At 36.0% G+C, this 27,319-nt stretch overlaps 1 protein-coding gene and 1 long non-coding RNA gene across 5 annotated transcripts in view; one reads left to right on the top strand and one right to left on the bottom strand.

Annotated features, from left to right (window-relative positions):
* Positions 1-1,668: 1,668 nt before the first annotated feature.
* Positions 1,669-24,529, bottom strand: FBXO47 (F-box protein 47). Of its 3 annotated transcripts, none has more exons than XM_045777780.2 (11): positions 23,986-24,529; positions 21,733-21,942; positions 21,132-21,302; positions 18,373-18,449; positions 16,711-16,788; positions 14,643-14,751; positions 10,457-10,633; positions 9,178-9,324; positions 8,370-8,512; positions 5,113-5,272; positions 1,669-4,443 (listed from the first exon to the last, which is right to left on the bottom strand). In XM_045777780.2, the coding sequence occupies exons 2-11, from the start codon at positions 21,914-21,916 to the stop codon at positions 4,331-4,333; spliced, it is 1,359 nt and encodes a 452-aa protein (XP_045633736.1). In that variant the 5' UTR covers positions 21,917-21,942; positions 23,986-24,529; the 3' UTR covers positions 1,669-4,330. The 3 variants fall into 3 exon arrangements, with proteins under 3 accessions (XP_045633736.1, XP_045633735.1, XP_045633737.1); XM_045777779.2 differs by having other exon boundaries at positions 24,348-24,529; XM_045777781.2 differs by lacking the exon at positions 9,178-9,324 and having other exon boundaries at positions 24,348-24,529.
* A 336-nt stretch (positions 24,530-24,865) lies between these two features.
* Positions 24,866-27,319, top strand: part of LOC123779550 (uncharacterized) — a 31,820-nt gene continuing 29,366 nt past the window's right edge. The window contains exons 1-2 of one of the 2 annotated variants that reach the window (XR_015721296.1): positions 24,866-24,978; positions 25,839-25,934. This is a non-coding gene — a long non-coding RNA (uncharacterized LOC123779550). Of the gene's footprint in view, positions 25,935-27,319 lie in introns of both variants that reach the window. The other variant, XR_006776215.2, reaches the window with a different exon arrangement.

Genomic DNA, 27,319 nt, shown 5'->3' with positions numbered 1-27,319 from the left:
ACTGAGAGAGACAGCCAGCGAGAGAGGGAACACAAGCAGGGGAGTGGGAGAGGAAGAAGCAGGCTCCCAGTGGAGGAGCCCGATGTGGGGCTCGATCCCAGGACTCTGGGATCACGCCCTGAGCGGAAGGCAGACGCTTAACGACTGTGCCACCCAGGCGACCCCTGCTCCCATCTACTTTAAACAAAAAACCAAAGTCACATATAAAAGCAGAAACAGAAAAAGCCACTGACACAACTTCCATTATGAACTCAAACATGCTAAGGCAGATACATTTAGACATATTTAAGAACTTCTTTGTTCTTAGAAAAACAGATCTTATGGTCATGGGAAATTGCAGGTAATCCACAGTACTTAATTACATATTTTGTTTTTTGAAACTCATGTTAAACTATGATAATTGTAGTATTTGGAACATTAATTGCTTGGGAATCTGGTCTCTGAATTAAATAGCAGAATAGTATAGAATACTGTTCTACTTATAGGTTATTGTTCAATTTATGAGTTGTTGCTAGTAAATGAAATTATCTAAGTAATTAGCTTCTATACTGTAATACTAAGCATAAATATATAGATAGATATGTAGTTAATGGCAACATTATATTAAGATGCTTTGTGTTTTGATCATGTTAGAGCTATAACTAACAGCTTAAATAAAAATAAGTTCCACCATAAGAAATAAAGGAATTATACTCTATGGCTTACATAATAGCAAACTCTATACAAGTTAGAATGTTTCTAATTTAACTTTTATTAATATGAATAAATAACAAATTAAATAAAATTTAGCAAATATTTAGGTATCGAAGACATTTTACCATAAATACAATACTTTAAAAATAACAATGCATATTTTTCAGTTTTGTACACATCTATAAGAAAGCCTTTTGAGGGCTCAACTAAAATTTTTTTTTAAGTCTCTGGTTATTTGAAGAATTTTCTGGAATTATATTTGTTCTCTTGATGAAAAAAAATAGTGTTCTTGGTACTTCAGCACTTTTTATTTTAACCTAGAGAAGACTATCCAATAAAACTGTCTTTCAGGTCATCTTTCCTATCTGAGTGATGTTTCAACAAGCCAAGAAGCATATGTCCATAACCTGATTTCTTACAGGTTTCACTGCTACCTGCTAGTGGAATTGAAAAGAAATCTGTAATCATAGAATCGAGTACTATTCACGTAAGAGATGAACTATCGAGTAATAATCACACAAAGAGGTAAAGGTTTGTTTTTGATTACCATAAGATGGTTCTTTCCGTGGCATCTTTTCCCGCACACCTCATGCCTGCTCTAATCTCCACTTACGGTTGATGACTAGCCTGGCAATAAAATCTTTGTCCTTATCGGAAGAACTGGAAGCATGAACTAAGACATCAAAGGATGGGAAAAGTGTGAAATAAGGTGTCTATTGTTCACACCATGGACAGCAGCCTGATAAGCAACCACTTCAACTTCTGGAATGATTAAACCACTTCCTGAATATAGTAATTTACTGCCTGCATTGGGAATCTGATAAAGAAGTTGAGGGATCAGAAAGGCATGAGAAGGAATTATTTAAAAAAGTGTTAAGGATAGATGTTCCATGGTTTCTTAAGGTACAGAGTATTCATCACAAGATATAAACTTTAGTTTCTAAGCAAAGAAGTGTCCTTAGTTTATTAGTAGTGTGTGTGTGTGTGTGTGTGTGTGTGTGTGTGTGTGTGTGTGTGTTTAGAAACTGCGGTAAGGTAAATATAATGATGTGTCATGGGGCTTGCTTTCCAGTAGAAGTAAAAATCAGCCTCAAATGAAAGTCAAAGGAGACCGAGGGAATCATTATCAAAAAGCAAAAAGGAGCTAGAAGACCAGGTCAATCTTCTAATTTAGGAAAAGATATAGGATAAATTATTTGACCTGTTAGCAGCTCACGTTGTTATGTTATGACTGTTCTAAAGTCAGTTAGAAGTGGACAATCTCCTAGTAATTTTAGGCTACGCATTTTGCCAATACTCCTTTTCTGGTGGTACTATGACTGTCTATACTGTCACTTAAACATCGATACCAGCGATCACAATATGTGCTTTTGCAAGTTAATCTCCCACTTAAACATTTGATATCACACTTTATTCCTGATGACAAATGTATTTGGCAAAAAAAAAAAAAAACCTCGAGGGGCTGAATTGAGGAAATGCAAGTTTGGTTTCACTGTTATTTTTGTCTATTGATAACTGAATGAAGGACTTGTCAGTTTACTTTTTATTGGTAGCAAGATGATATCATTTATCTACTGCACCCAAAGAATGAATTCGATTTTTTTATGTTCCAAATTTTGGTGGAGGGTAAGATAATAATCTCACAATTATCCAGGATAATATAATAATATGTTTAAAAAATTTTATAGTAGCAGTCATGTCAGTTCAAGTGTATAAGGAGATTCAAAATCTGGGTCAAAAATGTGTTAAGTTAAACCATGCTTCTTTTGTAAACCACTGTGGAGACTTGGATAATTCAAGGAAACTTCACAAAGCCAAATTTCTTTCTCTAAGAGAATGAAACTTAATATCTATTGTGTTAAATACTAAAAATATTCAGTTTACACTAAAATTTTTACTTTTTCCTCTACTTTTCTCCCGCTCCCATATAATCTAATGGGTATTCTGTCAACTTGGAATCACCAGTGTTTTGATAAATAAATGGATTAGGCTCTCCAAAGCATGTACAGGAAAAAGAGTGAGGGGGGGAAGAAAAGGCTAAAATCAAGGTATTGTTTTGTATTCTGGTATCTGCCAATTTTTAATCTTTATAATTTAACTGTGGGTGAATTCTTAAAATGAGAAGAAGAAAATGAAACCAGGAGAAAAGCAAGAACTTTGTTTCTGCATGAAAATGCAAATACTAAACTCCAGAGAAAAAAATTCCTGCCACCGATGAAATTATAGTTGGACAATTCATCAGGGAAAGGTAGTTAATTTCTGACATTTCAAAAATGTAGGTAAGTGCTTTTGTTACTGAAATATAGTAAAATCTTGTTATCACAATTTACATTTTTTTCCCAAAATTTGTACTCTTCCTCAATCCTATTAAACCTCTGAGCCCCTCTTACCAAACACTTGAGAATTTCCCACAATTTACACCCCACTTCTGTGAGGGATTTCTATATTTTCTCGTGTTCCTTTCCTTCCTCAGCTGCAGAGGTGAGTTAAGTCAAGAGCTTAGGAAAAGAAAGCCAGCCTCTGAGAAGTCCAGTGGGAATGGGTATGTCTTCAGCAGAAATAAAATGATCAAACCCAAGGAAAAGAAAATGGGAGATCCAGGAGGGCCCCAGCATGATTTCAGCCCCATGAGACACTATTCATTTCTATTTTAATAGGAAAAGCGGTGGGTAAATGCTAGTCAGAATGAATAGTCCTGGAGCTTTTTGGAATCCATTTACTGGAGGGAAACCCCACTCTCTCAGGGCTGCCCTCACCATGCACGCTGCTTCCAGGTTCCTTCGAGCCCCACTCTTTAAGAAAGGGATGAAAGCTTTAGGAAGAAGTGCAAATTATTTGTGAAGATTGTTCTGGCAGCTGAATGGGTACTTTCTTTCATTTTACATTCTCCCTTATTTGTGACATTTTACTCTAATCTCCAGGAAGGAAGAAAAGATGACTTAATTGTATTAAGACAACATATACTTTCCTCTGTTTATAGACTTTTGTCTTAAAGGAGGAAATGTGTGTGCGTGTGTGTGTGTGTATGTAGATATACAGACATATATATGTATGAATACGTATATACACATACTTCCTTTAGTTTTTGCTATGTTAGTTCATGTAAAACATCAACAAAATATAATGTTCTTTGTAACAGATGCCAAAAAGGTGGTAAAGAAATGTGACTTATGTCCACACATTCTAAAGCATCATACTGCAGGTCTTTAGAAAGCATTCTAGGTTACGTCTACACAACCTAAGCAAGTGAACAGATACAAGCCATTTAGTGAATCTGAGTCAGCTCCACCTACAAAACAGAATTTTCGCTTGTTTCAAACATCCACACATACAGGTTGACCCCTGATTCTTGGACACTAATGCTCTATTTAGTTGGGTGTTAGGTTTACCAAAATCTGGAGAGGCACAGCTTGTTTTCCAGAGAAATATCAATACGCTCTTGGGTATGGCAGTAATTTTTATATTAATAATGGTGCAAGCAGTTGCTTCTAAAATTCTGTGCAGCTGTGGAGTTCTTAGGGTACTGAGGTGATAAAAAGTCCCATGGATGCTAGCTATTCTTTGAGTTTGGAAAAGTCGCACTCTTCCAATTGTTTGTTCAGTGAGGTATTCTCTAAATGTAAGGCTTTCTGAGTATTTAGGTAGAAAGAGTATTCATGGTCAAATACAAGACCTCCTTATGGAAGTTTGCCTGAGCGTGCACAAGATGGAACAAATTCAAAAAGCTCCTGTCGTCTTCATCACGGTCTCCTGTATGCCACACACAGGAATGGACAGTAAGGGAAAGAAAATGACAGTTAAAATTTTAAATATATGATTTATTTGGAATAAGATGTTCCAATTCTCCCTAATAATAGGTAACAGAAGACTAGTTAGTGATCTTTACTAAGTCAGACATTAACTGCCGAAATCAGGGAACTATATAAGAGCACTGAATAAGAAGTCAGAAGAAAAGGATGCTGGTCCATGCTTTACTGCCTCTAACTCTATGACTTTGGGCAAGTCAAGTAATTTCTCTAAGCCTTAGTTTTCTCATCTGTAAAATAGGGCTGATTATCATGTTGGCTACCTAATAAAACTATACAATACTATGTGTTGAAACTAAACAATATAGGGCATTATTATGATGATTAGGATAGTTGGTAAGTGAGCAAGTGAACATTTTGCTTTGCAAAACTGAAATGAGTTCCTTTCAGAGCAGACTCTTCAACTTTAGGTTTTCCATGAAAATCCATACAAGATTTAAAAAGTATCGAAACCAACAGCTAAATATATCTCATGGAAAAATAAACAAAAAATGTCTGCTTCTTCTATTCTTGGTTTAGAAATAAAAGTGTACGCGAATTAGCTCTGTTTTAAGTGGAGACTAGGATGCACGTTAGTCACACCTGTGCACCGTCCGCGCGCACACTCACTCACCGGCCATAACTGACTGAAGCATTTCCATTATAACACATGCAAACGCATTCGCCACGTTCTGCAGGAAGTTATTTCTTTCCATGGCAGTGCTAAAGACTTTACAGACTTTTTGCATCATTTTAACTGCCCAATCCATGCAGTATAGTTCTTTCTCACACACCTGATTTAGATATAAAAAGAGTAATGGTAAAGCTTCATGTGAAGAAAACTGTAGAATTTGAAAATGGTATTGACAATGATGGTTTATGACTTTACATAATTTATTACACATGACATCATCTTGAGTTTATTAGTGAGAAATGCTCTTACATCTAATTCTCCTTTCCTTCCAAAGGGTACAATTTTAGTGGAAAAAAAGTGTGATGTAAATAAAAGCTTTGTCCAAAATTATCACAGCATATTATTAATATAAGAACTAATACTGCAAATGATTATTAAACATATCATAAATAAGACTTCTGCTCATTCATTCATTCAGTTATTATTTATTGAGCAGATGCTAAGAGCTGGAGATACAAGCCATAAAGACAGGGCCTCTATTTTCCAGTAATACAATAAGGGTGACAAACAGGCAATTTTAATAAGCAAGAGAACTATGAGTTGTAGGGAATATTTGTCTATTATTTAAAAGATAAAATATTTAGGGATGCCTAGGTGGCTCAGTCGGTTGGGCATCTGCCTTTGGCCTGGGTCATGATCCCAGGACCCTGGGATGGAGCCCTGAGTCTGGGCTCTCTGCTCAGCAGGGAGTCTGCTTTTCCCTCTCCCTCTCCTCCCACCCCCCACCCGCTCGTGCTCTCTCTCCTCTCTCGCTCACTCTCTCAAATAAATAAATAAAATCTTTAAAAAATAAAAGATAAAATATTTAAAGATTACATGTTAATAAAGCTGGCCAAAAGGAAAAAAGGTTTCTTTACTAACATTCTAAATGACCAATTTAATTCACATAGCCAAATAATATACAGCATGAAAATAAACCATATAGGGGCGCCTGGGTGGCTCAGTCCTTAAGCGGCTGCCTTCGGCTCAGTTCATGATCCCAGGGTCCTGAGATCAAGCCCCGTGTCGGGCTCCCTGTGCAGTGGGGACCCTGCTTCTCCCTCTTCCACTCCCCCTGCTTGTGTTCCCTCTCTCACTGTCTCTCTCTCTGTCAAATAAGTAAATAAAATCTTTAAAAAGAAAAGAAAAGAAAAGGAAAGGAAAGGAAAGAAAAGAAAAGAAAAGAAAGCATATAGTAGTGTCACATTTAGTTATCAGGTAAAACTGACAGGGAAGATTTGTTGACTACGGATTATGTGTAAGGCACTGTTCCAGGTACTACGAAAGAAGTAAGTCACCTAGCCCTGGATGTCAAAGACCTCTCAGTCTCTCCCGGGAGATGATTTACCCCACACATAAAATGGCTTAAGAACACTAGCAGTAAACGAAGATAAAGAGAAGACAAATCTGAGGCCACTTAGAGAAAATTAATGATCAGCATTGAGAGGCTTTCTAGGATGACTTCCTCTTCATCCTACTTGCCATAGTGCTGCCAAAGTAACCTTCCAAAAACTGAAACCTGATCATGTCTCTCACCTTCCTAAAACTTTTCAGCAGCTCCCTATTAGAGGATATGCTCAAGCCCCACAGAATGGTTGACAAAGCCCTTCCTCACCCAGCCTCTCCCTTCCTATCTCCCTTCCTCACCTCCTCCTCCCGGGCACTTTCTACTCCAGAAACAATACTGAGCTGCTTACAGTCCTGCAGATATAGCCATGCAGTTCCATCTCTCTCTCTCTCTCTGAGGCAATCTGCTTAATTACTAAAATAAATATTTACATGGAGAATATAGTTAATTTAGTAGCTTTCTTCACAGTTTCACATTTTAAGAAGAGACACAGAGGTTTCATTCATGTTTTAAGCAGTTGGGTTGGTAGAGTCTTGTCTCCATTCCATAGGAAATGGATTACATCAATCATTCTTCACAACGGTCACCTGGAAGACTGTTCTAGGGCTAATGAGGCACTGGTTGGGGTGGCATCTGTGATGGTAGCCAAATCAATGAGATTTCTGCATAACATATGCAGGTACATGCTTGAATAATTTGCACACACACCCCCTCATCTCCTGGCAAACTCCTCCTTTTCACTTTTAAAAACCTATTTCTGCTGGGCCTGGAGAAGCCCTGTCTGTGCTATATCCAGCCAATATTGGCTCCTCTCTGCTACCTCTGTTTGTATCTTTTTGTACATATATTTTTGTACTTATCACACTGAATTTATTTATATATACCTTGATAGATCTTAAAAGACCTTAAGCAGCTTTTGGTCGGAGATTAGTTCTATTAATTTCCATAGTCTTGGAATCCCACACAGTGTATAGCCCATAGTAAAACAATTTGTTTTAAATGAATGAATATTAAATATATTTTAATGTTTTATTTATTATTTATTATTTATTTTTTTTGAGAGAGAGAGAGTGGAGTGGCGGGGCAGAGGGAGAGGGAGAGAGAAAATCTTAAGCAGGCTCTACATCCAGCGCAGACCCTGACACCAGGCTCAATCTCACGACCCTGAGATCCTGACCTGAGCCAAAATCAAGAGTCAGACACAACCGACTGAGCCACCCAGGGGCCCCTTTAATGATTTTTTTAAAAGATTTTATTTATTTATTTGACAGAGAGAGAGTGAGAGCACAAGCCGGGAGACAGAGGGAGAGGGAGAAGCAGGCTCCCTGCTGAGCACGGAGCCCAATGCAAGGCTCGATCCCAGGACCCCAGGATCATGACCTGAGCCGAAGGCAGCCTCTTAACTGACTCAGCCACTAAGGCACCCCTAATGTTTTATTTTGAAAAACATTTTAAGTATACAAAAGTAGAGATAATAGAATAATGAGCCTCCAATATCCATTCCCTAGCTTCAGCAATTACCAATCTTGTCTCCTCTCTACTACCATTTACTTCCACATCCTCCCCTGCTGCCCAAAGATTATTTTGAAGCAAATCATAAAAACTGTTTTTAAATGGAATTTTTAAAAAAGGATATAACTCGGCAGAGCTGTATAATGAAAAATGGACATTAAGTGGGGAGAGGTTAATATACAGAATGATTCCAAATATGATATTATATTATATATATTTAAAATTTTTAAGGTATACCTAAAATGTTTAAATACTTCTTTCAAAACGTTTTGAACATATTTCAGTTCCTTCAGGGCAGCTCCCTAGGTCAACTATAATGTTAAACAACTTGCTAGAGAAAAACTTGTTTTTTACTTACCAAAGCCAAAAAGACTATCAGCTTTGCCAATTCAATGGCCCGTCCATTCACAGCTTTACTAGCCATGAAAGTGAAACAGATGTTGTTCCCACTTAGGATTAGGAGACGTGCATTATTCTCTAGAAGCCACTCACGGGGAACCACTTTTATTAGAGGAAGAACAGTTATTTAGTGAGAAATTACATAGTAGCTCTAGTAAACATCATTAAATACACGCAACATTATATTACCTTATTGGAAATACAACTAGAGCCAAGGGAAAAGCACAGAAAAAGTGCTTTAGTTTTGCAATTACTGCATTCAACCAGAGACAGAGATTATTGCCAAGTTATAGTGGCTTTTACAAATGTCCTAGCAATACAGTCAAAGCATTTCTCCCACACATAGATCAAAAGGCAAGATGGTCTAATTCTGTGTAAGGAAAGAAATCCTATAAACTTAAGAATCTAAAGAATTCTTCAGGAACAGAAAAAACTGTTTTCCTTCCGTGCCAACAGGAGAGGGCCTTCTTCTTATGCAACCTAGGGGTTGTGAGAATTTGCAGAATGGGAATAACTGAGCTAATTACATTATGAAACTTTCAAATAATAATAATAAAAAATATATATTTATCGGCAACTGGAGGAAAGGAAGGTGATTATATGCATTCTCTTCAAACATAATGCCAAACTCTTTAAATATTTTAGAACATTTAGTGATTTAGAATAGGCAATTCATTTGTCACCTGTAGAATATCCTTACAACAATTTTATAACTGTATTCTAAGAATACATTTCTACTACTCTGTGTGGCAAATACGTATTTTTACCTGATAGTTCATCTACAAGACTGATAACATCATCTGCTGTCCACTCTTTGGTGCCTGTGTCATACAGTAATTTAATAGCATCAGCCAAACCTTTCAGACTGGATTCATCTGTAGGTCCTTCTATCATTTTCTGCCAAACCACCTGTCCTGGATAATTGAAACAGAAACTAGGCTATGACAGAATAGTTGGCTTTGTGATAAAGACTTCATGGATTGTTTAAAAAGGAAATTGGATGGCATTATAGAATCCCATTGCTTATATATGCTACTTTCATAATGAAAAGTCGATTCTGATAACAGTATAAGTATGAGTGTCTCTGACTGATGTGATGAAGTCTAGCAACAATTGCTATATGAGGTAAAGAAAAAGTAGTTTCACCAAGCAGAATAGTGCTTCTAGTTCAAAGATAATGCTACCCCTGTAACAAAAATTATAATAGGGGTGCCTGGGTGGCTCAGTCTGTTAAGTGGCTGCCTTCATTTGGGTCAGGTCATGATCAGGCTCTCTGCTCAGTGGGGAGCCTGCTTCTCCCTCTCTCACTCCCCCTGCTTGTGCTTTCTCTCTCTCTCTCTCTGTCAAACAAATAAACAAAATCTTTAAAAAAATTATAATAAACAATTAATGTAAGCTTACTAAAATCAAATGAAATCTACCGATATCCTTCCAAAAAGAGAGCACGCTATATTTGAGTATCTTCCAAACATTAAATATATCAAAACACAGTAATCCAGTCAATTTTTGAATCTTTACCTATGACCAATTCTCTTTGTAAATTACACACAACAAAATTTAATCCCAGATCGGCTTCCTGCTGCTACTTTAAACTGGTTACCTCCTGACATAGGTAATGTGAACCAAAGAACTGCATGCTAATTTTAACAATAATCTAAGCAAAACTTAATTAGAAAGGCAAAAAAATGCAAATCATCATATTATACACCCAAAATTAAGTAAAACATCAATTTCAACTACTAGTATGGTTTACAGACACTAGTCCCTTCCAGCAGCAAACATAATCTTGAGGTAAGGTAATGTTTAGAAATGAAAAGTAGTGATTTTTAGGTATACCAGAGATGATGGGAATATATTTGGTAATGGCCTGCAGTCTTGAAGCTTAAATTATGCATAAGCTAATGTAGGGTACCTCTATGAAATCATGAAACACAGTTTAGTCATTAGGAATGAGGAAACTGAGCAGGTAGAAAAAGAAAGGTATGCTTCCTAAAGCAGCAGTAATTAACGTTTTGTAACATACATCCCTAAAAAATGGATGCTCACCATCTTGAGGAGATATGGGTCCGAAGATGATATACAATAATCTTGCCTGATTCACCATTGGCCATGGTTTTAATATACGTGTCAACCAAAAAGCAGAATCACTTCGATGTGTCCAGTGATCAAGCAGGACGTTCCTACAGAACAGTCTGATCCTTAACTCCAGTTTTCGGGCACTTCCTAAAAGACAAAAGAATTGTAAAGCATTCCTCCTAGAAAGGCTGATGTGCATACTGGATGTGCGCACAGAGGATCTGGTCAGTGATAGACATCGTAATATACTTTGTACTGAAAGTGTTATTTCATTTCTCTGTAAAAATTTTAGATTATCAAGGGACTATTCTTTAAATAATTTTATTGAGATATACTTTACATATCATACAATTCAGTGGTTTGAGTATATCCACAGATAGGTACAGCCAGCACCAAGTCAATATGAGAACATGTTCATCACCTCAAAAAGAAATCCTGTTCTTTTAGCTATCACCCCCCCATCCCTCCATTCTTTACCACCCCTCGACTTAAGCAACCAAGAATCTACCCTCTGTCTCTAAAGATTTCCTTTTTCTGGACTTCATACGAATGAAATCATATAGCATGTGGTCTTTTGTGACTGGCTTCTTTGACTTAGCACTATTTCAAGTTTCATCCATGTTATGGCATCTACCAGTACTTTCTTCATTTTTATGGCCAAATAATATTCCATTGCATAGATATACCTCATTTTGTTTATCCGTTCACCCGCAGATGGACATTTGGGTTGTATCCACCTTTTGACTATCATAAATAATGCTGCTATTAACATTTGTGCGCCAGTTTCTGTATGGACATATGTTTTCATTTCTCTTGCAGATATACCTAGGAGTGGAATTTCTGGGTCATATAGTAACTCTAAGTTTAGTCATTTGAGGAACTGCCAGACTGCTTTCCAAAGTGGCTAAACCATCTTACATCCTGACCAGCAATGTACGAAGGTTCCAATTTCTCCATATTCTCACCAACGCTTGTTACCTGACTTTTTTATTCTAGTTGTCCTAGTGGGTATGAAGTGGTATCTTGGTTTGTTTGTTTTTTTAAACAGACTTATTGAAATATATATAATTCACATACCAAATAATTCACTCATTTAAAGTGTATAATTCAATAGTTTACAATCTATAATATTATTGGGGTGTCTGGCTGGCTCCTTTGGAAGAGCATGCCACTCTTGAAGTTGAAGTTGTGGGTTCATGCCCCATGTTAGATGTGAGATTACTCAAATAAATAAACTTTTAAAAATCTATTACAGTATTAATTATTAAAAATTGTGGTAAAATATATTTATATTTTATACATATATATCACAAAGTTTGCCATCTTAACCATTTTTAAAGTGTACAGTACAGTGGCATCACTTACATTCACAATGCTGTTCAACCATCACAACTATTTATTTCCAAAACTCTTTATCACCTCAAACAGAAACTCTATAACCATTAAGCAATAACTTCCCATTTCCCTTTGCCCCCAGTTCCTGATAGCCTCAAGTCTGCTTTCTGTTTTTATGAATTTGCCTGTTTGAGGTACCTCAGTTAAGTGGAATCACAATATTTGTCCTTTTGTGCCTGACTTATTTCACTTAGCATGTTTTCCAAGTTCATCCATTTTAGCATGCATCAAAACTTCATTCCTTTTTATGGCTGAAAAATATTCCATTGTATGAAGAGACCACATTTTGTTTATCCATTCATCTGTTGATGAACACTTGGGTTCTTCCTACTTTTTGGCTATTGCAAATAACGCTATGGTGAACATTGGCATATAAGTATCTTTCCAAGTCCCAGCTCTCAATTCCCTTAGGAATACCTAGAAGTGGAATTGCTTGGCCATATGATAATTCTATGTTTAGCTTTTTGAGAAATGGTCATATTGTTTTCCATAGTGGTGGCACCATTTTACATTTTTATACCCTTTATGTTCTACTTACTTGTAGATAAGACAAGAGTAAATAGAAAATCCACGAACAATCTAAGGCCATATGAAGTAAGTACAGCCTGATGTATTAAGCCAAGTAACACAGGATTAGGAAAGGCTTTACAGAGGAAGTCTGTAAGGAGAGATGATACTTTAGGGAAAAAAAAAAGAGAGAGAGAGAGAGCGAGAGCGAAAGAATGAATAAAAGGTATGAGGTAGAAATGTGTAAGAGATGTGTGAGACAGTGAGGAAAGTGACAAAGACAAACAGATACAGAGAATAGTGGGGAGTAAATTTTAAAAAGTAGATTGGGATTAGAATGTGAAGGCCGGTATAAACAGTTTGGATTTTATTTTGATGATGTTGGGAAGCCAATAAAAGTTTTTGATCCAGGGAAGGACACGATAAATTAATTTTGTTATTGTTTCATTGGGCTTCTAATCTGCCTTTTTCATCCGTAATTTATTTCATAATGAAATATCTCAAGCTGTCAGAAAAGCAGGGATACTACAACAAATACCATGTACCAGTCACTTAGCTTTGTCAAAGCTTTACTTTTTGCTATGTTTGCTTCAGTTATCTATCTATCTATCTATCTATCTATCTATCTATCTATCTATCTATCTTTAAGATTTTTATTTATTTATTTGTCAGAGAGACAGAGAGCCCCAAGCAGGGGGAACAGCAGGCAGAGCAGGCAGAGGGAGAAGCAGACTCTCCGCTGAGCAGGGAGCCCAATGCGGGGCTCTATCCCAGGACCCTGGGATCATGAGCTGAGCTGAAGGCAGATGCTTAACCGACCGAACAACCCAGGCACCCCTGCTTCAGATTTTTAAAAAATAAATAAAACATAGGTACGGTTCACAGCTTCTTGTGTATCACTCCCCATCCTCTCCCCCTTCATCCTCAGATGTAATCACCATCCTGAGTTTGGGTTTTGACCCTTTTGTACTAGTCAGGGTTCTCCAGAAAAACAGAATAAACATGATATGTATATATACATGGAGGAGAATTTATTTTGAGGAATTAGCTCACGAGGTTGTGAAGGTCTGGCAATCCAAAATCTGCAGGTTATGCCGGAAGACTAGAGACCAGAGAAGTTTCAGTTCACGTCTAAAGGCAGTCTGCTGGTAGAATTTGTTCTTGCTTGGGAGGTCAGTCTTTTTTAAGGCCTTCAAGTGATTGATGAGACCTACCCACATTATGGAGGGTAATCTGCTTTACTTAAAGTCTACTGATTTAAATGTTAATCTCATCTAAGAAATAACTTCAGAGAAACATCTAGAATAATGTTTGACCAAATATCTGGGTACTGTGGCCCAGCCAAGTTGACATATAAACTTAACTATCACATCTCCCAACTATGTTTTTATATTTTTTAATATATGTATGTTATCATAAAGAATACATAGAATTATTTTACATGTATTTAATCTGGATATAAATAGTATCATATTGAAAATATCCTTTGGTTACTTTTTTCTCAACTTACATTTTGAGATTTATCCACATTAATACGTGTGGGTTTACTTCATTTACTTTAACTACAATGGCTTTAACTCTATAGATACTTAATTCATTTATCCATTCTCCTGACGATGGGCATTTAGATGGTTTGCGGTTTTTCATGGTGACATGCTGTAATGTTCATTCTTTTTTTTTTTTTTTTAAGATTTTATTTATTTATTCGACAGAGAGAGAGACAGCCAGCGAGAGAGGGAACACAAGCAGGGGGAGTGGGAGGGGAAGAAGCAGGCTCCTAGCGGAGGAGCCTGACGTGGGGCTCGATCCCAGAACGCCGGGATCACGCCCTGAGCCGAAGGCAGACGCTCAACCGCTGTGCCACCCAGGCGCCCCTGTAATGTTCATTCTTATACAGGTCTCCTTACGCACACTGTGGGAGTATCTTAGAGTGAAACTGCTAGATTATAGAATTTTAAAAATATGAAATATTTCATATATATATAAAGGTTTAAAGAATACTATAATGAACACTTTCCAGTCTCAATTACTAAAATATTATTAATACAGTTGAGCCTTCTGAATACTTCTTGCTCTAATCATATGCCATATTTGCCTCACACTCTAATTCAGTATTTATCATCCCTTTACATTTCTTTGTCCTTTTACTACATATGGATGTCATGATTTTCTTTTAAATATACTTTTGAGTTCTGCTTTTTTTTTTCTACTTTAATATCTGTATAATATTATCTGTGAATTATAGCTTTTTTACCTGGTTTGCTGCAGACGACAGTCTGCATCTTGCGGGAGAGATTAGTCAGCTCACATAAGAAGTTATATACACGGTGGCACTCGAGTTCATCCCAACCTGCTGTTAAGGTCTGAGAATAATAAAATAAAGGAAACATTGCAGATGTTCAGACCATCAAATCAAACTGTAAGTCGGCGCTAGCTTATGAGCATAACTGCTGCAGCACGTGATGGAGGCGATGTGCAATTTTTATCCACTACGGAATGTTCAAACTAATAAGGGAATTTACATAAACAAATCCTACAATGCTCTAAAATTCAGTTTCTTTTTGGTTGTAAAGGGAGGAGTATCCTTTCAGAGAACTTTCGAATGGTACTGAATCCTGAGCTCTGACTGTATGGGTAAAGTAACAAAGGCCAAAATCCTAGAACACAACATTTGATATCTGACTCACCACCATACTGTGGTTTAGTTTTCAACAGAATCCCTTTGACTTCCTCTAGTTATCATTTATGATATTGCTTACAAATGATAATGATCTCATTTTAATGTGACAAGTATGAGCATTTATTAATGACATTTTGATGCGAATGAGAAAAAATGTTTGTTAGGACAAAGTTTAATAATTATCTTTGAGCCAGCCAGAATGTACAGTTAAACATATATGAAAAGGAAATTCAAATGGTATGCCACTATAGTTAGATTTTGAAAAGGTTGATTAATCATATAAATTTTTCTTAAAACAGTTGAACTGGATTTTAGTAGTTTAAGAATTAATCTCATTCTCTGTGGAAGGACATAGAAGAAACTGTTAATGGTTACTTCTGTTGAAGGCAACTTGGTGGTGCCTTGATGGAAGACTTACTTTTGACTTGTTTGTACCTTTTGAATTTTATATAAATGTATGTGTTTAGATTACCTGTCCTTCCTCCCCCAAATCAAAAATCTGTCTTAGAGGGATGGCAGGAGGGCCTAGGCTACCGGAATCTGGGCATGCAGATGGTGGCTGGCAGGCTGGCATATAGAGCAATATTGTTGTAAACTTTGTAAGGTTAGGTTTTAAATAAGTTATTACAGTTGATCCTTGAACAAGACAGGGGTTGGGGCACTGACACCCCCCCACACTCCCCCACAGTCAAAAATCTGCATATAGCTTTTGGCTTACCCAAAACTTAACTATTAATAGCCTACTGTTGACTGCAAGCCTTTCAATAACATAGTCAATTGACATATATTTTGTATGTTATGTGTATTGTCTACTGTACACTTACAATAAAGTGAGAGAAAAGAAAATGCTTTAATAAAATCATAAAAAAAGAAAATCATAAGGAAGAGGTAATACATTTACAGTACTGTACTGTATTTATTGGAAAAAATCTATGTATAAGTGGACCTGGACAGTTCGAACCCATGTTCTTCAAGGGTAAACTGTACATTTAAACTGCTTAGAACAACGTAATAGATCAATATGTATCATTAATATTGAATAACATTAAACAATAGTATTATCTTCTTTGTTTATAATAAAAGATTAGTCAAAAACTTTAAAAAAACATGTAGTTGATTTCTTTATCAGTGTAATTGAGATATAATTGACATATAATATTGTGTAACTTAAAGGTGTACAATGTAGTGATTTTATATATGTATGTATTGCAAAACACGTACCACAATAAAGTTAGTTAACACATCTATCATCTCCCAAAGTTACAATTTTTCTTCACTTCTAAAATCACATTTTAAATAACTAGGCCAAAACTAAAAATTCACTAAACACACACACACACACACACACATGCACACACCGCACCCCACAAGATTTCTAGTCTTTACAACTGGCTGAAAATTTCAAGAATATTGGTATAGAGCAAATAAATGTTAAATGTTCTTCCTGTTGAGAAACTCAAGAAAAAAATCTGAGGTGGCAAACACACTATTAGATTAACACTTCCTCAAATCTTCATAAATTTATTTTGTTCTCTTTTAGATTACTATTATTTTTATTAACTTACGGAAAGGTAGACTACATGCTCTACTTGTTAACACTTCAAAAAACATGCCTTTTCCTCTTTCATTAAAAAAAATGTACCTGTAAAAACATGCCATAACATGGTAATCCTAAACACTGGATAGGAGCTGCACAGCCATTGAATTTAAAACAGGAAACCTGTAAAGAGAACAACTATTAATTCCTCTTTTTCAACGGAACTGTACAATGATTGGACATTCAAATTTAATGGATATATGCAGGAATTTTTCAGTATTGATTGAAAATAAATGCTAAATAACTAATTAGCATTGTGTTACATAGGTGAGATCACAAAGAAGTATAAAACAGAATCTGTCTTCAAGAAGTTCATAATTTATTTAGAAGAATAAAGTACATGCACGTGAAATTATTTTGATAATTCAGGTTAGAATATACATAAATGTTAAAATGACTAAATATACATTATATCAGATACTGTGAAAGCAAAAACAAGATAAATTTGGGAATGAACAAAACAGCTTCTGAAGCACGTGAAAGAAGCATTGTCTTAAAGTAGGATTCAAATATAAGGAATGGAGAAGATAGGAAAGATAGGTGAGGGAAACAATAAGGACAAAATTGTACAGTGTTAGGAATAAAAACCTTTATGTGGGAAGAAAGATATGACATGCTTAACTGGGCTCAATGTAGTAGGGAGTAAGGTTGCATTGTCAGGAAGAGCCCTAAAAAAAAACCCAGCTATGGACTTTAGACCTTATCTTGCTGAAATTGAGTAGCCACTGAAAGATTTTTAAGTGAGAAAATTAACTCAGTGAAAGGGATTCTTAAGGAATAACCTTGATTCAGCATACAGAATGTCTTGGGAAGTAAAGAAATAGATGGCAGAAAGATCATCTGAGAAGCTGCTGTAATAACATAGACCTGAACTCAGTGCAAATACTGACATGAAAAAAAGCTAATGCATCAGAAACACTTTGCACACTACTGAGTGCAGAAATGAACCATCAGTGCTGGATGTATGTTTGAGTTTATACAGTGAAACTCAAAAGCTTATACAGAAATTATGCTGAAATACATGGATACACATTCGAGTCATAAATTATCATAAAAGTTTTGTTATTTTATTTTAAAAGCTTTTTTAAAGATTTATTTATTTATTTTAGAGAGAGTTATGTGTGCATGGGGACCTAAGGGCAGAAGGAGAGGGAGAGAGAATCTCAAGCAGACTCCCTGTTAAGTGCTGAGCCTGATACAGGGCTCAATCCCATGACTCAGAGATCACGACCTGAGCTGAAACCAAGAGTTGGATGCTTAACCAACTGAGCCACCCAGGCACCCCCAAAAGTTTTGTTATTTTAATATTAAAAATACTTTCCTATATTTTCATACATTTATAAACAGTAAGATTAACATTCAGAAATTATTTCACTTTAATAAAATATCGAAATCACCACTTTAAAACAGTCTCAAGATTCTCATGTAGGATAAAAATACTTTTATACTCTGATAAATCTAATAAACTTGAATGATATGCTTAGTTATACATAAAAATTGTTTTATGATAAGTAAAAGACTACTACATTTTGGTGTTTTATAATCTCTGGGTACTTGGTATACTATTAGATTATCAGCAATCAATTATTAGTACTAATCATGAAATTCTACTAATTGAAGATGGATCTAAAATAAATGTAAGATATTAATAACAAGTATCTTTACTAGAAATCAAGATTGTGAACCAATTGAGAAGTGTGATCTTACTTCTGCCAGTATCTTGTGAATGTACTTTAGTCTTTCCCTTGTGGGTAGCAGCAACGTACATCTTTTAAATAGCAAGCCTGAGAACATAAAGAGACACATGAAAAAAACGACAACAATACAATTAATGTAAGAGTACCTGTAAAACACAGCATAACATTTCCTTGAAAGTCAAGTATGGTAAATCACAGTGGACTGTGAGCTGATACGGTTCTGAAGAGGAAGTCTGGGAGTAAAGGTACCAAACACTTAAAATAGATGGTGCTTACCAAGTAACTGTGATGTCCACTAAGTGGTATAAAATCTTACAAGGATGATGAAATTGGTATTATAAGACAGATATAGAAAGTATTAAGATTAAAAAAGATACAACAACAGACACAAAGATACACTAACACAATTGTATCTTTATTCTATAGAAAACAGATTCCAGTATTTCTTGAAATTAACCTCATGTTCACAAAGGAAAATGCTTTAAGAGTTATTAATGTCAAACATGGAAAGAATGAGAAAAGAGATTTTGTATTCCTTTCTCCATATAAAAATGTTTTTAAATCACAAGTACTTAAAATTTCAGAGGTTAGAAGTTATTTTCGCTCACAGAAAGTATCCAGTTTGGATGAAATATCCATTTCTCCCTTCAAAGATATCCTTTTATGGGGCATACATGTTAAGAATGTATAGAATTTTGTGTTCAGATATTTTAAAAAAGAAAAAAAAAAAACCTTCAATTTCCCAGTGAGATATGTAACTTGAACTACAGTGACAGAAGTGTATGATTTGTTCCCTCTAACTTTATGTGTTCTGTTTTCCTAAAATGGCAATACATTATTAACATTCTTATAAGGGCAATGTTGTCCTTACACTAAAAATAAGATATATGGTAGGAAAATAAATACCTGAATATCATGAATTTCTCCATTTTTTATCTTCTCTGCATTTACTTTTTTTAAAAACATATAAGAGAGCTGCTTTATATAATTCTGTAGAATCTATGGGAATCCAATTTATTTTTAGAAGTTGCTATGTTTGGACAACACATGACCAGAACTGAATTTGAAATATAAACCCTCCTTATTTTTGTACATAAAAAGACATTTTCAGTGTTTGGTTTTTAAGCTGAGTTCTTTTCCTTTCATGATTTGGCATCCAGTCCCATGGCAGATCATAGCTGGGGAAGTGTAAGCTATAATTGCATGCTGGTTGCTTTTTCTAATGCAAAACTCCTATTTTTAAGGATTGCAATTTACCATAAAAACCAATACTGGCTGACTTATTTATTTTTTTAACACAGGTGCTCTGCTATACCCTTTAGAGACCAACTTTTAAAATTTCTTCCCACTAAAATAGAGTCAGATATAATGTTCTTTTCACACTGGCCATCTGCTCTGTCTTGTATGAAGAAGCAAATTAAAATTTATAATCTTCAGAGCACAGAATTCTGAAAATGTTATTTTAATGTCTGAAAACAAGAACGGATCAGATAGGAATGGCAACATGAGAAGATGGTAAGTACATCAAACATTTACCTAAAGAATCAGTCATAAGTCAGGTGTCTGCACCAAAACTAAATGGAAGTTTGAAATCATTACATGAATAAAACTGTTTTTAAAAGCTGGCTATTAAGATCAATACATATTTGTATTTTTCACTGAATTATCCATATAATTATCTTAATGCTTTTTTGCCTCTTTAAGCAACTGAGTCTTGGTCAGGGAGAAAAAAAAAATTCTTTCAGATCAAAACCAAAAAATAAGCTCTTTTACTGTACCACTTATTCTGCAACTAAGGATGTTTGAAAAAAGATATTTACAATGACATAGCAAAAAGTCATTGCTATATTCTGTTACAGGCTTTACTAAGTCTAATCACAAATACTGAAACCAATAACACTGTAATCAGATTACATACCTTTCATTTAATCTTATTAAATATACTTATCAAATATACTTTTATGTTTTTACACATGTATACAGTCTTATTTTATTATCTTAAAGCTAGGCATCCTTGGGCTACTAAAAGGTAATAATCATTTATCTTAACTATTATGCCTTTATTTAAAAATTGAAAACACCTCAATTTTTGGTTTTATTGCCATCCTTTGGTTAATTATAAGGTAGTTTCATAATTAAACTGGTATCACTAGTCAAGTCAAAATTAGAATTTTATTTCCGTACAAAATTAGAATTTTATTTCAGCACATCAATGAATAGGGTGAAAGACAGATGATTATAAATCAAGGGAAGAGATTATATGGAATTTCCTTTAATAAGGTTAATTTATTATAGCATAATGATTTATTAGTAAATTTGTGGAGTACTTAAAAAAAAAAACATTGTGTTTCTAATAAGAGAATAAGTGATCTTCCACAATAATATGTTTACATTTCTTTTCTATTTTCAGGACTAGATTATGGTTGAAAGAGAAAAGACGTTTAGAAATAAAACTCATTAGATCCACAAGAAGTAAAGCATAGAAAATACATCAATTTCACTGGTAAACCACCTAGACAATAAGCAAAGGTGACATTGTATGCACATGAAATCACAAGGACTGATACTTTACATTAAAGTGCATTCTCTCATCTTTAAAGAGAAGTATAAGGGACTATTATGGGGAAAGTCCTCACACTGAAGAATAAAAGCATCATAGAAATAGGCATATTTTAAGAAATATCCCACAGGCCTTACAGAATTGTTTAATAAAATCCCCTTAATTAAGTGTAGTTCTTTACTTGTTACAATTCTCATTACATAAATTACCTAGAGATCTGTAATGTTCCAGTATGGCAGAGTCTTGTCTCTTGCTAGGCAGCTCAAGGTTATGAAAATCCTGTAGTAAAAGTCTTTTGCTTCCTGATGAGGTTGAGATGTAATTAATAATGTGCTGGCTGACTGTTTTGGACACCATGCTTAGCATGCTGATATCCTTCACTACCAAAAGAAATATATATACATGTATATATACATAAATAGCCTAATTACAAGAACATCATTATTAGTACAATCTATTAACTTATAAGTTAGCTCATTTATGATAAGACTAAATAATAAAATATATTCAAAAGTGGGGAAAAGGGGGAAAATCTTAAAATTGTTTTAAATCTCCTGTTCAATGAATTGGAAATATTTAGGGATGTTACAGTCAAGTTATCATGTTGTTATAATTAGAGACATGCTTTAAAGAGTTTGAATGTCATACTTTCTTCATTGTACCCCTTACCTAACAATGACAAAACTTTAGAAAATAAACGTAATGTAAATACCATTAACATTCTAGCAGGGCCTAAGATGACAAACTAGTTCTTGTGGGGAAAAAAAAATCGAGTGTCTATATAGCCTACTCACAGTTCCCAGGCCTCACCTGACAAATATCTTAAGATTATTTGGAATATTTCCAATGGCAAGGCTTTAAAATTTCCAAGCGTTGATAAGGGCTGAGAATCTGAGCCAAGGGTGTTGGAAAAATAGCTGCTGGATCGACGATTACTACGTCTATATTTCTGGTTGGGAATCAGAGTGAAACTGGTATTTATTCTAGATGCCATCCTTTTTCTTATCTCATGAATTTATCCTGGTTAGAAAAATAAAATACAAAAGACAAAGAAGAAAGGAAATTATAGCAACAGAGAGCTGTTTTTTAAAATGAGTAAGTTGATACTTTGATGGGCAATAGCTGTCTATCTATTTACAAAACTTTTTTTTAAGTGATCTCTACCCCTCATCATGGGGCTTAAACTTACAACCCCAAGATCGAGAGTCACATGCTCTACTGACTCAGTCAACCAGGCACCCCTCTATTTACAAAACTTTTAATATAATGTCCAATTTATGGAATTCCCACCAATAAGAGTGTATTTATTCATTTCACATGATACAAAATGTTTAAAAGTCTTTTCCCTCTTAGCCAAATATTCTAGATGAAGAATTTTAGTAGAATAAGAGACATGTATTTGGATGAGATATAGTCTAATAGGCAAAATCTTTAAAAAGTAAAAGACCTGACACAATAAAAACAATACAACAAATTGAAAACATTCAATATCTGTCAATTAGTATGATGCTTTTATAACCTTTACATTCTAAAAAAAAAAAATCAAAATATCAATGTAGCTTTAAAATTTTGTAGTAAAGTTTTTCTATTTCTTTAAAACTGAGTACTGACATTTTCTTTGCTGGAAACAGTAAAAATAAAGAGATAAGAAATAGAAATTCTAAGTTTAGAGCATTTAAAATTTACTAGTTCTAACAGATTAAGAAGATTACATTACTATTACCAGTCATGTGCTGTATAACACAAATAAACACTGAAATTAAAGTCTTGTAAAATTAATAAGACTAGAATAAATAAATGAACAATGATTTTCTTCCTAATTCCACTTTTGGTTACTTCTAAGTCTTAAGAAGGGGCTATACAACTTGATTTCGAAATGAACATTCCTTAGACATAAGCTTATTAAAATCACTGATAATTTACTTACACCAAAAAATAATTCTTAAAAAAATATTCATAATAGGTAGTGACTTTGTGTCACTATCGCTCCAATTCCGAAAACACTGTCTTTTGTGTATATACATGTACGTGTACACATACATAACTACAACCCCAATCTAAGGCTCCCTGTTTCTGAAGTAACAACTAAGACATTTCATCAAAGAGTTACAAATATATCTGACACAAATGCATTTTCTCCTTTTGTCACAAACTTGCTAAAATCACATTGTTACTTATTCATCTAAAAGGTTACTTATCAACTTAAAATCAGTTATACATTCAAAAACAGGGCCAAGAAATTTAGTTCCTAAATGTGAAAAACATACTGTGAACCTCCTTTAAAACCATACCATAGCACTTTGCTTTAGCATTCCACCAGCACTTAAATTAGAAGCTATTTTAAAATAATCAATAAAATTACGCAAGTAACATATTGCACTGTCAAAGTTTACAAAATGCAGCAAAACAAACAAAAAACCATTAAATTCACTTATAAACACTTCGGTTTATATCATTCCAGAACTCTCTCTCTGACCACATATAACTATATATAGAATATATATTCTAACAAAAAAGATCACTGTTCATACTATTTTGTAATCTGCTTTTTTCAACTGTAATGGTAATTAAAACTAGTTTCTTTCCATGCCAATGGATACTTCTACAAGTATATGTATTTTAAAGGCTGCATTTAAATCCACCAAATGGAAGAATGATTTATTTAATCCATGAGGTTGTTTTTAACTTTTCACGGTAGGCACTTTAAAGCATTTTCATTGTAATAAAATGATAAATCTGGCGTAGGATTTGTCCTGTCTCTGAGGAACGTGTGACGTGAGACTCGGGTGGGGCCTGTGGGCTCTTCAGAGACTCACTGACACCTGGGACCCAGGGGACTTCAGCCTGTCAACCCCTGAGGGTGTATATTTAAACCTCTGAGGATTAAAACGCAATGGACCCATTCTTTGAACACTGAGGTCTCGTCTCAAAATGTCGTATTTTCCTCACTCAGACCCGGAGGCTCTGGTGGGGAATGCTGGCTTCTCCGAAAATCCTGACCGTGTAATCCCCAGCTATTCCCGGGCTTCTCCCCCCTCCCCCAAGAGAATGAGAATCACTGACCAAAATAATAGTAATAAAATGTTTCCATGTCTCCGTTCCACCCCACTCGTTGTTGACGGCGAAAGGCTTTGAGGGCCTTCTTGGCTGAACTTTTCCCCCCTTTCAGACAAAACCGTCCAACAGCAGTTTACCGCGATTTCTATTTTGTTTTAACCTAAGAAAATCCTTAGAAGAGACCCACCACATCTGCTCGGGTATTGGCGCCAAACACCTCCAAGGGAGGTAAATTTGGGAGGCCATAAAGCAGAAACTGGCCGATATAAGAATCAAACCACATGGTGATGCATTTTTTACCCCCTTCAGCCCATAAAAAGATGAAACTATCTCAAGAAAGTACTGGGGGAAAAAAAATCTCTTTTTACCACAGATTTTGACAGTTTTCCGGCTAAGAAATCACAGGCAAATGGGATTTAGTTGTTCTGCCCCACCATCCTCAAATTTCTTAATGTTTTAAAAAAGAAAATATCTCCTCAAGGTTTTCCCGCCGGGTAGAAGGCGGGTCCAGCTCCGGTCGGCTCCCGAGCTGCGTTCCCGCCTCCCAGGCGCTCCCGTGGCTTCAAGAATATTTTAGAATCCTCCCAGGAGCCCCAGCGGGAAGGAAGCCCCGCCCCCTCATGAATAGCAAGACACCGCCCCCCCGGCTCCCATAGTGCCCTCCTCCCTCATGAATATTTTAGAACCCTCTCAGGAGCCCCCTCCGGAAGGAGACCCCGCCTCCTCATGAATAGTAAAAGCCTCCCCACCCATAGTGCCCTCCTACACCATGAATAATTAACGACGATGAGGTCCTCGGAGCCCAAACCGAGGCTAAAGCCTCGACCCTTTGCTCCAAGCTGAAGACAGGAAGGGGTGGAGCCGTTAGAGTCTGGGGGAGGGGAGGTGCAAAGGAAAAACCCCAACCTGACGCGCCTGGCATCTGCTGCAAACCAGTTCCTTTTTCTTCAACCGAGTTTTCAGCCCATTTTTTGTTCCCCCTGCCCCCACCACAATAGGGTAAGTTACAAGAGCTTTCATCAAAACTTGATGGAGGAAACCTCCGAACATTCCTTTTTAAACCTATCTCGGTGCCTAGAATCAGACGAGGATTTGTGCCTCCAGCCTCCCAAGATGGAGTCCAAGATAGAGCTTAACTAGCTTGGCCCTTTTCCCTTGAAGATGAAGTTCTCAATCATTTATTCATTCATTCAGTAGCTATTTATTAAAGCCTGCTCTGGGCCAGCTACTGGAGTAGGCCCTAAGGATACAACAGACAACAAGACACATATATTTTCCTGCCTTAATGGAGCTTATTAGTCTAATGGGAAAGAGAGCATAAACAGTGTTATGGAGGACATAAGGCAACAGAAAATAAGATGGTATGGGGGGAGGGGTGCCTACTTTAAATGGACTGATCGGGAAGGTCCCTTTAAGGAGGCTACACTTAATTTGAGAACTAGTGAAGGAGAAGGAACCAGTCAGGGAAAAGGCTTGGGGCAAAGGGAACAGCAGGAAAGATTTTGGTACATTGTAGGAATTTGTAAGGCTTGCTTGGCTGAGTTTAGTGAATAAGTAGGAGAGTAGCATCATGGAGACCATGGAGAGTTAGGCACAGATGGGGTATGCAGGACCTTATATAAAGGCCTTAAAAGAGGCTCATTTTAGAACCCTTGTAGGTGCCATATACTTTTGTTTTGGGGGACCCACTCCACATTATAGCCCACATCCTTCATTAAAATAAAAAACATAAATGACTACATAATGATTAACTTTACATTTAGGATTAGTTGACCTATTGTTATATTATGTAGTCACAAACACTGATTAATTTTGACTTTGTCGTTTTTTGGAGCTATTCTTTTTTTTCCCCATCTCAGACATTTTTTATAGTTCACGAGAATCTATGGTTCATGAAGATCTCAGCCCCTACGCAGTGGGCCAGGAGTACCTAACGGATACAAAGATTCTGAGTGGTGAGCAGTTTACATTTTATTCAAAGTGTCATGAAAAGTCATGGAGGAGTTTTAAGCAGAGAGTGATAGAAACTGATTTATATCATTGAAAGATTTCTCTGGCTTTTATGTGGAAAATAAATGAGGCTGGTAGAAATAGAAGAGGGGAGATCTGTTAGGGTGTTGATGCTTGACTAGAGTAGTGGCCCTGGAGAGATAGGTTTGAGATATATTTTGGGCATAGAAGTAACAGAATTTGCTGCTAGATTAGACATTGGTGGGAGAGAAAGGAAGAAGATATGAATGATTCCCAGCCTTCTGATTTTAATGAGTGGGCGGATGTTAATCGCATTTACTGAGATATGCAAGGGGGGGAGGAGTGTTTCTAGCAGAAAGTGAAGAGTTTAATTTTGAAGATAGTAAATTTGATGTGTCTAGGATAAATTTGATGTGTCTAGGAAACATCCAAGTAGAGCTATCAAGAAAGTAGTTGAATTTATAAATCTGGAGGTTGGAAGAAAAACTCTGGGCTGGAGATATACATTTATGGACATGCGAAGATTGGGAAAAGTAGGACAAGTTCTTAGAGGAATTCGAAAAGGCACCTCTGATAGAGTAAAGCCAGGGGAGAATGGAGTCATGGAGACTGGAAATGGAGTCCTTCAAGAATGAGGCATGGTCAGTAGGGCTGAGTGCCGCTGAGTTCCACGAGGTGTGTGTTAGGTGAGTACTACTGGTGTCCCCTGGATTGGCAGTCCAGTTGAGGGAGAAGTACTTTGGGTCCATGTTGTCATTTCCCATCTCAAGAATGTACAGTGACTTTGTCTTGCCAGCCACACTCCTATCTCTGCCATTCCTTCAGTGTTCTGTATTATCTCTTTCCCTCTACTTGTTCATTCATTTGTTATATTTGATCCAAGCCTACTTTCTGCCAAGCCCAGTGATAACTGCAGGGTAGGTCTGGTTTCTGCCTTCTAGTGGCTAAAGGTCACAAGCACCTGACCTGGACTAACATGCATTCTGTTCTTTCCCAAGGAGACTCCCAGATGTGCCACGTGTGGGCAGGGAGATCTGTTGCAATTATTTTTATTTAAGAAAATGAGCATCTCACTAGTATGTCCTGAAAGTCTTGAATATCATTCCCTTTACCTTTGACTGATACTGTGTGATAAAATTATATCTTCATCCCTAAATTTCAGAGTAGGGGGAAAGCCGGCCTAAATTATTCAAAAACAGCTGGTTACCTGTAACATTCCGTTAAGACTTTAGGGAAGGAAATTCCACAGATCTTTATAGGTTAAAACAATATGCTGGTTTTCTTCTTAAAAATATTAATTCAGAATTCCTACAAGAAATCAATGTTCACTGCAAAATGTAAAAATGTCAAGTTCCACCTCTTCCCCCAC

The sequence above is a fragment of the Ursus americanus genome, chromosome 23, assembly GCF_024610735.1.
Source record: "Ursus americanus isolate L20-20 chromosome 23, mUrsAme1.1.p, whole genome shotgun sequence".
In the NCBI taxonomy this organism is placed as follows: Eukaryota; Metazoa; Chordata; class Mammalia; order Carnivora; family Ursidae; genus Ursus; species Ursus americanus.
This window is presented reverse-complemented; position numbering and strand designations above follow the sequence as displayed.

Excerpts from the sequence above, each read along its gene's own strand:
- FBXO47 (XM_045777780.2), bottom strand. The coding sequence starts at position 21,916 with ATGGCATCTAGAATAAATACCAGTTTCACTCTGATTCCCAACCAGAAA. Across the intron at positions 5,273-8,369 it reads TGATAGTCTTTTTGGCTTTG|GTGTGTGAGAAAGAACTATA; the intron begins GTAAGTAAAAAA and ends TATCTAAATCAG. Across the intron at positions 4,444-5,112 it reads GCTTCAGTCAGTTATGGCCG|GAGACCGTGATGAAGACGAC; the intron begins GTGAGTGAGTGT and ends TGTGGCATACAG.